At 40.1% G+C, this 13,805-nt stretch overlaps 1 protein-coding gene across 2 annotated transcripts; it reads right to left on the reverse strand.

The window, feature by feature from the left end:
• Positions 1-3,190: 3,190 nt before the first annotated feature.
• Positions 3,191-9,943, reverse strand: LOC116248940 (uncharacterized). 2 transcript variants are annotated; one of them, XM_031621980.2, is made up of 17 exons: positions 9,397-9,943; positions 8,823-9,313; positions 7,495-7,616; positions 7,314-7,402; positions 7,182-7,238; positions 6,882-6,975; positions 6,608-6,650; positions 6,418-6,518; positions 6,253-6,317; positions 5,544-6,040; positions 5,374-5,461; positions 5,160-5,300; positions 4,407-4,975; positions 4,177-4,312; positions 4,029-4,091; positions 3,816-3,941; positions 3,191-3,697 (listed from the first exon to the last, which is right to left on the reverse strand). In XM_031621980.2, the coding sequence occupies exons 2-17, from the start codon at positions 9,029-9,031 to the stop codon at positions 3,584-3,586; spliced, it is 2,514 nt and encodes an 837-aa protein (XP_031477840.1). In that variant the 5' UTR covers positions 9,032-9,313; positions 9,397-9,943; the 3' UTR covers positions 3,191-3,583. The 2 variants fall into 2 exon arrangements, with proteins under 2 accessions (XP_031477840.1, XP_031477839.1); XM_031621979.2 differs by having other exon boundaries at positions 8,823-9,943.
• Positions 9,944-13,805: the final 3,862 nt, after the last annotated feature.

Below are 13,805 nucleotides of genomic sequence, written 5' to 3' on the forward strand. Positions count from 1 at the left end.
CCCGCAAGAGTAGCAATGGCACTGAACTGAAATGACTGACACAAGACTTCGTATGATTGTTGTGAAATAAGCAGTTGCTTCTTCTCTGACCTTTTTCTCTAATGGAGGCAGATTCATCTCTGCCTCAACCCTCCCCCCATCAACTATGGATGCCTAAGACTTACCATTTAAGGGATTGGTCACTGACGACAATACCTCTCCCCTGTTAGTGGACTCTGTAGCTCCACCCAAAACCATGGGTTCTCCACTCCAAATGGGTTCCACCATGTACTGATGCCCTTGATAGGCCCATCGAGGCCAGCTGCTGCCTCTTCCACAATCATGAGAGGTCCTATGCCCTAGGAGAGAGAAAGCTGCTGATTCCGGACATTGAGAAAGATTGTTAAAAAATATCAATATGAAAAAAAAAATTCTAGTCTGGGCAATTTGGACGCAGCCTACACCTGCCTCTGCCCCTGCTTCCCACTATGGATAGCTCCCTACGCCCCCTGTGAGGATCTTCCGCTGTTTATCCTCCTTCCCCCATCCCCTCATTGCCACTATGCTCTTTTGAAGAGCTCTTCGCCTTTAACAACAATGAGGAGGAGCTTCTCTCCTCCATGGCCAAATCAGTCCCTGGTTTGGCTTCAAGTCCAGCTCTCTAACGATGCTATGTGGCCTTTCATATCCACATCATCAACCAAGTATGCTTAGTCTCTCCCTTCAATTAAATGTGGAGCCAGAAATTTTAATTGAGGGGTATTACTTCTATATTATAAAATGTTAAGGGATAGTTATATGTAAATTAAAAAAACTGTCATGAAGTTTCAGTATGAAAATAAATATTCTTCGTGGAGCATATGTATGCCTTCGCCTCGGAGCAAAATGTAGTTCATTCAATGAGCTTAAGTTACAATTAAACAATTGCAATCACAAGTATGTACTTATAGAAATAGGATTTACGCCATTTGTTTACATAATTATAGTTTATTCAATGAGTTTAACTTGTGGTTATATGTATAGAGATGCATTTTAATGATTGCATGATACGAATGAGATTTAAATCACTGGTTAAATAGTTGAATTATAATTATATTTATAAAAATTCATTTAAATAATTGTAATCCCAATTATGAATTAATACTTATTACGCATTTGGGCTTTTCTTCCACTTCCATGGCCTCCGGTCAGCTGTATGTCTGAGCATGAGTTTGGGAGCAGCTGTATGTCTAGAGCTCTTTACCCGGTCGAATGTAGTTTTTGGTTACAGATGGAGTCCTTTGGTGTGCGGCGCAAATTTGTATTTTCCGGGCATAAATCATTTCGGGAGGGCGTCGTTTGGCTTCCTCCAGCTCTCTGTTCACGACGAAGTGTTGATGTCAGTTTCTCTTTGTTGCTTATATCCGTGCTGTACTAGCCATTTTTTGGCTTGTTCCTTATGGAACGTTTTGTCCGGCCTGGCAATGTCACCGTAAGTAATCGGTCGCATTCAAAAATAGGTTTCTAAACCGTATCCAAATGCCAAACTAACAAATGCGAAGGCGTCAGCCACCTCCTTCTTCAACCTACCCGACGTGAATCAGTGATACGGGCTAAAAAAATATAGGCCATTGCTCGCACATGTTTTACATGAATCAAAAGGAAAGAAATTGATTCGCTTCCATCTTCTACTTGAATATGTTTCACGGGTCAATAAAACAGCCTTGAAAACGCATTCTTGCTCAAGGAACAAGATCCCATTTTTAAATGTCATCCCTCTTCAGCAAACGTTGGCGTGGGACGAGTTTTCCAGAACAGTTGTGACGGTTGTATGCAAAAAAATAAAAAAAACAAAAGACTATTTATTTTATATAAAAATTTTGATAAAATATATGTCAGCTTTTATTAAAATTTTGAAACACACTCCTCATAATTTTTTTTGAAAATGGTTGCTCTTGCGGCCCTTTTTTTTTTTTCCCTTTTTCTTCCAATGAAAGAAAAAAAAAAAACGGAACATCGACAAAGCCCATTACAGAAGAAAAAAAATACCGATGACCAACAACCTTCGATATTTCTTCCTTCACCTTCTCCACTACCACCATCACCTCATCGCCCACCTCGGCTTGATGCCGTAACCCACCACAGTCTCAAGAATGGAACGCCGGTAGCCAAAAAAAATAAAAAGAAAAAGAAAAAAACCAGAATATTACAAGCGTACGTTGAGATTGGAACCTCAGCCAATCTAGCCCATAATGGACCAAGCTTGAGCTGATTATTCGACTTCCAATGAACCCAACAAAAGAAATCCCTAAACCGGACTAGTCATTTGGGTAGTAAAGGCTCAACTCGGCCTGATATATACATGGAAGCTCCACCTCTCTACGTTTTTTTTTCCCTTCCACACACACATATATATATATATATTACCGGCAGTTGGCCCTTTTAAAAATTTACCGATGACTTTCTTTAAAAAGTCTTGGTGCTTCGTGGAACACTCCTTAAAAAACTCTTGAAGCATTGCCAAAAGGTTTTTAAGGTACGAAATTTTAAATAACGTTGGTCATTAAACCGTATATACCCATCAAACATGAAGATGACCGGACTCAATAATTAACCAGACTGAGCTTGAGCTGCCCTACCGACATGACCTTCGAACCTGTTAGGCCCCAGCTTTGTCTGGCCCAGTCCGGCTCAGTTTTGAAACTAATACAAAAAAATCTCATCAGCAACCAAGGAATTTCCGTAGATTTTCAGAAGAACGAATATTTTCAACAATTACATCGATGCCCCTGAGCATTAAGAAATTTGAGGAATAAATATGCTCTTTTATAAAGCATTTCAATATTTCCCAAAGCCTTTTAGGAAATTTCAAAAAGGTGACATATGACCATCGAACACTGGAACGTGGTTCAACAGCGACAAAAACAAAACACAACACATTGTGTTTTCCCATCCGATAATTCCTAAAAGAAAAAAAAGGAATTTCCAAAATTAAAACATTCCAGAATACTAATTCTGATGGGCTCAAACACTACATATAGAAGGCCTTCCCTGGCTATTTAAATATGTTTCATGGTTCAATAAAATAGCCAAGGATTTTGTTTTTGTTCGAAAACGGAAATTCAAACCAATCCAAAGACGGTTTAGATTGTTACTGCTCGTAACAATTGGAAATAAAGGTCCCCAACATTCTAAAAATCCAATTATCAAAGGGAATTAATGCGACGTACATAACAAAAAATTAGACACTTGGTTATTGATGTAAACAAAATGGAGCTGTGACAACATTGTTAAATGTCACATGATAGTGGTGGCTCGAATATTCTTGTTACTAGGTAATACTCAAGCATCCATAAACCAAGGCCCAAGAGGCAGGAAGCGCCATCCTATGCATAATACATACAAAAGCAAAACCTGAAGCAGGAAAATAAATCTGATATCGAGATTTTCTTCTATCTCACACTCTAAGAAGAGGAATCGGTACTAAAAACAAATCCTCAAAAGAGACACTTGCACATCCTGTGTAGATTTTGGCATCTTTTGAAAAGTCATCTCTTCATAAGGCACCTTTTTGAGGTCAGTTTCCCCAAGAGCAAAGCAAATGCCAACTTAATTTGCATCCGTATTACAGGAAATATGATAGCTGCTGTTTCTTCCTTGAACCGCCCTCCCCATATAAATCATTCCACTGCTTTAAATCATTCATAATAGACCCCTCAGCTGCAAAGCTTGCTGCCACCTGTGCATGCAATGACAGAAGTGATGCTTGGCGCAACGTGCCAAACAAAAGTTTTGTAGGAAGTAGGTTAAATTCTGTAACAAAGAGGCAACTTTCCAAGTGACACAAATAAACTTACCTGATTTTTAGCAAGCCTCATGTCTTCCATTGTTAATGGGCGGAGAGTTGCTGGTTCTTCCTTGTTCTCTTCACATGTATCAGCTTCTTCCTCTGCCTTGATTCCTTCTGCCTTTTTCTTTCGCTCCTGTAGGTTGCAGCTCAATCATGTCTTTGTGCTGAAGAAAAAAAGAATATGGTCTTGCAGAAAGAACATCTTGAACTAGCAGTTTACCTTCTCTATTTCCTGCTGTATTAACTCCCTTACAGGCCTATATGCCGCAGTTGTGCATAAATTCTGTGGCAACGGACAGAAACCATAATGAATCTTTTGAACAAGGACAAAGATAGCCACGAAACAGAGTGCAGGCACCGTAACCCACCTTCAGATCACTGCCGCTGTATCCATCGGTCATGCCAGCAAGCTCCGTAAAGTCAAGTTCATCTGCTTTCTCTTTGGATAAAAGAGTCCTCAGGATCTTTTCCCTGTTTTCTGCAGATGGTAAACTCACCATAATTCTGTACACCATGTCCAAAAATTATGGTAAGCATGTGGAAACGCATAAACTGGTACACATTTAAACAGTCCAGTAGTAAACAATCAGTAATACACCTGCGTTCAAAACGTCGAATGATTGCCTCATCGAGGTCAAAAGGCCGGTTGGTTGCAGCAAGAACAAGGATCCGTTCACCTGATTTTGACAAAAGTCCATCCCAGTGGGTCATGAACTCATTCTTGATTTTGCGCATGGCTTCATGCTCACCAACCCTGGACCTCTGCCCAAGCATGCTGTCAACCTCATCCACAAATATAATGGTGGGCGAAACCTTTGCAGCGAGAGTAAACAGAGCTCTGACATTTTTCTCATCTTCACCAAACCACTTTGAAGTGATAGTGGACATTGAAACGTTGATGAAGCTGGCTCCGGCTTCTTTTGCTATTGCCTTGGCAAGCATGGTTTTTCCAGTCCCAGGTGGTCCAAACAATAATATACCCCTGCAAGGCTTTAACAACCCTCCTTTGAAAAGATCTGGCCTTCGAAGTGGAAGCATGACTAGCTCCTGAATTGACTCCTTTATCTCTTCAATGCCACCTATATCTGCAAATGTCACTCCAATTTCACTTGCAGGGATAACTTCTGGTCTGATGCGCTTCTCAAACTCATTATCAGGTGGAACTTCCTGATCATGGATGCAACAAATACAGTGTTAGGGACAGCAAGGAGCCAATTGTTTGAGATGAGAAGACGAGCAAGGACATCCAAAATAGTTTCAAGTACAACTATGGATACAAAACTTATGTCAGACTAAATGAAGGAATGGACAAACAAATGAAAAACATAGAGCAGCATGTGTGGGACAGTACCTTAGGTGGAGCAGCTAAATTGCCCCCATCATTCTTTGCAGCTGCAGCTGACTTCTCTATGTCGTTCTTGTTCTCAGGTGCCGATGCTTCACTTTTTGTTTCAGGCTTCACACAATCTCCTAGGTCATCCACCGCATTCGCCTGAAAGAAACAGGATTCAGGAACTAATCTCGAGGAAGAAACTAGTGGACATTAACCTATAAATACAATCAACCTTAGGTGCATCAGTATTTGCTTCCAATTTCAGAGTGTCCCTGCCACCATGCTTGCTTTCTTGAAAAATGCTCAGTCCATGTGCCAAACTGTTATACCACAAAAAAAACATGAAAAACGAAAATGACAAATGAAGGGCTCAAAAGATGTAGATGGTTCAGCCTATTTTACCTTTTGGATGAGATAACAAGCTTCCCATTTTTGTATTCAGGATCCTTGTTATTCATTAGATGATAAGAAACTGCAGATACTACTATTTCTTCTATGTACTTGCTTAGAATCATTGTGTCTGCAAGGCAGATAGAAGCGAGATCGTCACAATCAAGATCATTTGCAGCTAGAACCTCTGTAATGTGATTCCTGTTATCTTGAAACTGGATCATCCTCATGTCTTCTTCCAATTGTGTCTTCCAGCTAACTAAATGGTTCTCATCTTCAGGTGGTTTAATCTCAATGTTGTAAGGAAACAACAGAGATAACTTCTCATCCACTTCTCCATAATCATTACCAGGTTCCAATGTTCGTGAGCCAAGAATAAGAACAGGTCCTGAGAGCTTCTTCAACATTCTCTGGAATAAGGAATAGACCCTCTGGGACCTAAACAGAAGATTCTCAATATCTCTAATGTAAAGAACAATAGGTCTTGTTTTTGAAACCGTAACTAAAACCTGTCCAGAAAAATCAAAAACAAATCAGTCATCTCATAAAAAAAAAATACGCAAAGGCAAACTTTACACTTAACAATGACAAGAAGAACCTGCTCTCACTCTCAGAACAGCAAAATGAAATATTAACAAACCTGGGAACAGAAAAAAGTAGAAAAAATACTGGATGCAGTTATTTATCTAAAAATCAAAAGCAGCACATTTTAGAACTTTACCTTGTAAAGGGACTGAACAAAAACTTTCTCATCAAACGCCCAACTGGTAGCACGCCTGAGAGGGACTATAATAACGACAGGCAAAAGTTAAAAACAAATGCAAGATCAACCCAGAATATATGAAATTTATTTGAAAACCAGCCTAAGAATCTCATGCATAATAACCTGTATTTACTGGAGTACCCTGGCTTGCAAGGCTACTGATATCTGCAGCAGCTGAGGCATTTCTTCGAAGCTTTACACCAGTTTGCATGCCTTCAGAACCTCTACGGACAAAGTGATATTCATATGACATTTAAGGAAAGAAACTCACCGAAGCTATAAAGAGAAATAGAGATAATCAACAAAAAGATACCTTGACCGCAAATCCATCCCACTACTCTGTCGCCGTAAGGTGCCTGCAATAGAATGTGCCATTAGCTGAATGCTAAACACTGTAGGCATCTTTTGCTAATGGGGCATTAGCAATGTCATTTCGAAGACAAGCATTTTTTACTACTCGGGCATCATAACTCAAACAGAATGAATTATCTCCATTGAAGGAACGTAGAGAACCGGCAGAGTGGTTCCTTGCTATCATAAATTACAAGGAAATATTTTCTAGGATTTTCCATTGTCTACCAAAGTACCTTTAAGCTCCTCACGTGGTGGGACGAGGGAAAAGGAACTCAAGAAGCTTGACATTCTTCCCAACGTTACCTCAGAGATTGACCGCTTCAACGACTGCAGCCAGAGGATTAATTGTCATTGCACATAGTGGAGGGCATGGATTCGGGGTATGCGTGAAGCAGTTATTTTTACACCTTATGCCAAGCATGTAAAAGCATTGAAAGATTTAAAAAAATAAAAAAAGACACCTGAAGCATGCGATGAAATAAATACATGAATCGCTAAAGCCATGTCAATTCAGAGGGAAGAAAAGACCATACATCACTGCTACTGTCACTGCCAATACCACCGTTGCGGTTGCCATATTTGTTCTGCAGCTGAAGAGAACAAAACACGTTGTTGTCTCTGGTAAACTACTAGATATCAGAATCTTGAAAATGGTTCAGTTCTACCTTAAGTGAAAAGTCAGTTGCGTCAAGTAGCAAGAGCTTGGCCTCAAAATAATGAGCTAAAGCCTTCGCAAGCATTTGTTGATAAAGTTCTGCAGCCAGGGGAAACTTTTGTCTAAAATAAGAACACAACATCAAAACTAAAATGTAAACAAGGGAAGGAACGGAGCTTCACATGACCCACCGGCAGGGCCGGACAGCAAAATGGCCCGACTTGCGGGAGAAAGATTTCTGGTATGTTTGGAAAAATCAGCTTGTTTTAGATGAACGTATGCGGCACTTGTCAACAATACCCTGGTCTGCTCACTGTTGGCATTGTAAACAAAGGTCAATAATATTGGTTGTTCAATCAACCAGTGCGCACAAGTGATATTTGATTAAGCACACAACCACATGAACCTCAAGAATATGAAAAAACATGTGCAACTTTTACATGCATATCACAAAGTAAAATCTGATAAAGCCAGAAAAATACACCTGAACTATAACAAATTAAATTTGTTCTCTTCTTAAACGTCTATGAGACCTTCTGATCTACAGGATATCACGTATACAACTGCAAATTAAATAAAAACCTTGACGATATATGTCAAGACGACTCAAGAGGTTATAGGCTGACTGCACGGTGATCTTCAAACACTGACCACCTAAAGGACGAGACTACACAACGAGATAAAAGTACGATCGCGCTCCTCTGTCGAGGGTAATCCCCGTTAGGTTCCACCAACTCTCCACGATAAAGACTTGTCCTATTTGCATCACTATCTTAATTAGTTGTGTATAGCCACAGGATCACCATCGAGCTGTCATTTGATCCGCATGACCTAGCATACCAATTACCAGGCATGGAGCACAGAGCGGGAGCCAGAAATCGAGAAGGACAACTCGATCCAGTCCTAGGAACCATGAAATAAAGAGTAGATAAGTATAGAATGTCGGCTATATCCTGGTATTCAGAGAAGAAGGGAGGAAAAAAAAAAGAAGCTTCCTTCGGAACGTATTTCAGCCATATTGTGGACTTCATTAAAAGAAAAGTCCTGTTTTCAGATTAGAATAGCATGAGGCCAGAATGTCTAAATCGTCAGAATCAGAATACTGTACTAATAATTTAGGAAAGTATTTACTAGAGCATCACACTTGGCTGTTATAGGGCAAATAAAATAGAAAACAATGGCCAAAAAGAAATTGCCCTTTAGGTTGCATATGATCGACAACTGCATGAGCATTGCACGCTAAAAACCATGAACTTACGGTCTGATGAAGTCGGACCTTAATCCATCGATAATAAAAAACAACCTAAAGTTGGCGGTTTAATGATTTCAACTGTTTTTGACATGCGACTGCTGAATGGTAGGCCCTCCATTGATTATTTCAACTTATTTACCGGAGCGGAACTACAACGACTAACAGCACCTGATGTCTAGAAATCGATTGTTGAAAGGTACAAGATAAAAAAAACAACATGCTGTTACGGTACCAGATAATCAGCGAAACAAGAGGGAGACTGCTTACTTGAGAAAGTAGGGGAACTCATCGAACGTGACGTTGCTTTCTTTCCCGTCAACAATCTGCCGATGCAACTCCTGCTCAATCCGCTCAGAGTTGGTGGCCGAGGACGACGACGTCCACTTCCCTACCTTCGGTCCGGACGCCAGACCCAGACCCACACCAACTCCGATTCCGACGCCCAAAGCGGACATGAGAATGCGTTTCTGCTCCATCGCCGTCCAAATCCCAAGCCTGCGACTTTCGCAACTTGACTTTCGGTCGCCCTATCATGCAAAGGGAACGCGATAATCCCCCAGACCGCCCGGATCTCACTCAGCGAACCAGAAAACCACCAGCCAGAAATCAAGTTTAATCCCGATGTCCTCCTCCTTAATTCGAAAACGCTATAAAAATCGAACTTCTGACCGGGAGATCAAGAGTCGAAACCGAGACACTCAACGCGGAAGCGATCCAATGAAGCACAAGCACTGCATCTCAGCCAGAAAACCCGTTTCCTTGCTCGTCGTAACCAGAGTGCAATGAGAACAACGCAAAGTAAAACCTAGCCGACGAATTCCAAAGTTATTCTCGTCCTTACCTCTCGTAAACCAAACCACGATATACACGCGCCGATCCTATCGTCGACACCGTAAACCGACGACTCTAGACCAACTCGGAACTAGGAAAGGAAGGAAAAACAAAAGACAGGGAACAAAAAACCTTGGTGTATGAGATAAAAAAACAACCCCGAAACAAATGACAGAAGGAAGACGTGTAACAGAGAAGATCCCGAAACCAAGAAAAACTCGCGAATTCCCGGCAACACGTTTCGACTCGTTGCCTCTTTATCTCCCTCTCACACACTCTCTCCAAATCCGGACAACGACAGAGTAATATCTCTCTCTCCCTTTCTTACACCGCTAGCGAGGGGCAAGGCCTTGCCCGTATTTCTAGGCGCCTGGATGCCTTACCCACACACGGCGGGACGAGAAAGTAGGACGGCCTTTGACTTGCCGTCGCCTGCCGGAAGAACGCTGGGAGAACCGTCGTGGACCAGCATACGAGGTGGTTATGCAATACGGCGTCCTGGGGGTCGGTTTCCACTTTTCCCGCTTTTTCCAGGCGTGTCGTTCATTTCCGGACTGTCGCTCTCTTGATCTGCCGCTCTTCCGACGCTCGCAGTCTCGTCGTGGTCATTGTCCTAGAGAAAAGCAGCCGTCGATCTGCGACGTGCCCCTTCCGGATAACGGACTTGCTTTCTCTCTTGCATTATGCCATCTGGCTTGAGTCGTTATGCTTGATATTGCACTGCACTCGAAAAAGAAAGAAAAAATTTTATTTTATGAAACTTGCCTTTCAGCTATAATCTTAAATACGCATTTCATCTCCCACATCATACGTACGTAACAAATACGAAATAACGGCTCAACTTTACTGTTACCTCTCAATTCTATTCTACGTATGATTTTACGTGAAATTTATGTCACTAAAAACAGATGAAATTTGTATTTAGAACTATACAACCAGAAGTCGGGCCTCAATTTTGCAAGAGCAACGACACTTTGGACAAGCGATCTCGTGAGTAATAAGTTTTTTGTCATGCACGATCCCAGAATAATAACACGTAAACAATTGACAGGGCTGTGCTTTTATTCAATGATATAAAAATCAGATGTTGAACATAGTGACTTTTATTTTCTCAAATGTGTAGATTAATTTGAGTCGTTTGGACTCATTCATAATGTCAACAACTAGTTTAAGAGGTGCCAAATGGTAAAAAAAATATTGGCACCCAATTTTAAGACACACACACATATATATATATATATATATATATATATATATATATATATATATATAAACGGCTGCTGAAACTGAAAGCGATATAAACCATTATCAAAGTAACACCAAACGCTGGTGCATCATAAACTGTCACTAATGTTCTTAGCTCAGTTGTTTTTAGTTACACACTTTTAATGGCATCAGGCAGATTTGAACTCATCTTTCTTTTTCTCTCTCCCTATCTCAAAATTTTCTTTATGGGCTCACTACGATAAAACAACATAAGGCGGTCCATACGGGGGACAATTTGTACTCCATATCGGCGAGGAATGTCATGACAGATAAAAACTTTCTACGTAGTTAAACACCCTATGTGGGCACGTCCTTCGCGCTGCTGCAGCCATGTTGGATCTCTAAGGTCTGGATCCGCCCATGATGGGCAGAGTCTAGATTCAAACATTAAATGTCGTAATGCATCCTTATGCACAAGCAAATAGTTGCTTCATGATTTCTCTTATGAACGGAAAGAAAATTCGCAAAGCAGAAAGGAAGTGTTAACGTAGGAAATGAATGAAGAATTTTAAGAGGTATTGAATGTGTAAGAACAGTGTATTCTCTGGTGCAGTGAGGATAGGGAACTGAGGTTCTCCTATGTGAGAAAGGAGTGCCCATGTCGAGCTATAAAGCTGGAGCTAAAAATTTCTTAGTAAGAGGAATCAACAATTTGTGGCATTTATATGGAAACAAATAAAAAGTTAAGAAAGTGTAACATAGAATTAAAACATTTCTTGAGCTGATGTGGGCAATTGCACGCACGGCCTAGGGGCAGAACCAATTTTGTTTTTTGAATAGAGCATTAAGTGTATGGTTAACAATTTTTCAATTGACCATTAAATAATGACCCAAGGAACACCATATAACGGGACCCATGTTTACCCAAGTTTCAACACTGAATTAAAGTTTCAAAAAGTAGCTTCGTGGGAAATAGACCCACGAACCTCTGCCACTGGCTAAGACCATTCATACAGGATGCTATATTTTTTTTTAGGTGTAAACAGATGATTATGAGTGGGAGGTTGAGGATGGTTATAGAGACCTCCCTTCCCTCTATTGTTAAAAGCAGGGCCGATGGAAGGCGGTAATAGCCTAACGTGTTTTTATAACAACCTGACCCATTCCTGGGCTCGGGCCCCTGGTTCGGTGGTTCGCAATCTGCCCCCTAGCAGTTTCGCCTCCAATCCTAAAAAAGATAAGAACCAAGACAATTATCTCATTAATGGCCTCCCTTTATAAGCCATTGAAGATCCCTCACGATCTTCAATACGGGACTAAACTTCTGGAGTGTTACAATCCACCCCCCTTAAGGCACACGCGTTCGTGCGTGTAGGACCCCAGGTCCGAGTGTTGAACCGGCTCTGATACCACTATAACAACTTGACTCACTCCTGGGCTCGGGCCCCTGGTCTGGCGGGTCTCAACCCACCCCCTAACAGTTTCGGTTCCAACCCTGAAAAGACTATAGGGGGCGGGTTGGGATCCGCCAAACCAGGGGCCCGATCCCAGGAGTGGGTCGGGTTGTTATAACTTTTCCCCATTTGTTTTGGCTAAGGGTGGACCCCAATCTGTTATACAGTTTATTTTCTTTCTTTTAGTTTGCATTTGATAACCTTGGATCTAAGATCCGAAGTAGGATTTGCTGTACATGTAAATCTGAAGTTTATCGAACTGTAGATTTAAGAACCGTAGATTTCAGATCAGTGAGAATGCTGAAATCTATGGATCTCATGGGGAGGCTGACTTCAAGTGTGGATTTCAGATCCACACATAAAGGTAAAGATGGGAGGAGAGAGAGAAGGCTGAGGAAGTGAATCAAAAATGGGCTTTTCAAACCTAAGATTTTAAAACCTCAAGTCTCAGACCCGAGGCTATAAAATCTGCCCTGGATCTGAGATTCAAGGTAATCAAACGCAACCTTAAATATTATATATAAATATGTTTCCTATGGTTTATTCTATTGTGTTTTCAAATTCATGATACATAACACGTAGTGATTGCTCTACCCAAATAATTATAAGTCTTAATATGCTTTTATGTTTAGTGAGGCGTTTTTTTTCCCCCCATCAGTTTACACGTCTGAAACTCGGTTGTAATCTGAATATGTTATTAGATCCGGTTGCATTTATATATAAGTCTGATGATGAAGATCATTGTTTAATTTTTTTCTTATTTCCGATTTGTGTAATGCTTAATAGTATTAGTTCAGTTCTTTTTCAAATTTCATACCTGAGTTATGATTAGAAGTATTAGTTCGAATGTTATTAGTTTCAAATATGAGTCTTGCGTAATAGTATTAGTTTTCTTTTTTTTTTCAAATTTCAGATCGGAGTTATGATTAGAAGTATTAGTTATATTGTTCTTGGTTTCATATCTAAGTCTTGCATAATAGTATTAATTCTGTTTTTTCTTTTCATATTTGATACCTGAGTCATGCAAAATAATATGAATTTTTAACAATTTTTTTGCTGGATCCATATGACGGTTCACATTTTTTTTAAGTTGAAGAGTTCGAAAATATTGATCTGATCCAGTTGTATCTTATGCATGTACCAAACCTACTTTGGTTTTATTGTGTTGTATAGCGATACTTTTATTCATGTGGAATATAATATAATTATAAATTCCATCATGAACTTGGCATGGATATATATATATATATATATATATATATATATATATATATATATATATATATATATATATATGATTCATGAACATTTATGGTTTTACGTTCAGATCTCAATTCTAGTTTTGAGATCTACTTCGTTCGTTTGGATGAGTTTGAAAATGCTATATAAATTTTGAATGTGATCCATGATGGTCAGTGTAGGTCCCTATCTGATTCATATTAATGCATATGCCCTAGCGACCATGTCAAGCCCCATGGATGCAAAGCAATCTGTTGCCACTGTTAGTAATGATCCGGATTCTATTGGCATCTGTGCAGTCAGTGGATGGTATAGTGGATCGAACTGAGGTTCATAATTGTAAAGATGACCCTAGAGTACATATGGAGGAATGACTTCATGAAATAAAAAATGTGTTTCACATACTTGGTCTATAGACATATTGCATCATAGACTATGGATGATTGTGGATGGATTTGGAATCCATCTATGGACTTTAGAAGTAGGTAGAACGATAGTATGCTCCCTTCCCAATGAAGAA

This window comes from Nymphaea colorata, chromosome 2, assembly GCF_008831285.2.
Source record: "Nymphaea colorata isolate Beijing-Zhang1983 chromosome 2, ASM883128v2, whole genome shotgun sequence".
Classification (NCBI taxonomy): domain Eukaryota; kingdom Viridiplantae; phylum Streptophyta; class Magnoliopsida; order Nymphaeales; family Nymphaeaceae; genus Nymphaea; species Nymphaea colorata.

What these genes read in the sequence shown, in the direction of transcription:
- LOC116248940 (XM_031621980.2), bottom strand. Translation starts at nt 9,031, where the DNA reads ATGGAGCAGAAACGCATTCTCATGTCCGCTTTGGGCGTCGGAATCGGA. An exon ending in ATTCGACGTTTTGAACGCAG is followed by an intron (nt 4,313 to 4,406) that starts GTGTATTACTGA and finishes CATGGTGTACAG; the next exon opens with AATTATGGTGAGTTTACCAT. An exon ending in ACAGCGGCAGTGATCTGAAG is followed by an intron (nt 4,092 to 4,176) that starts GTGGGTTACGGT and finishes CCGTTGCCACAG; the next exon opens with AATTTATGCACAACTGCGGC.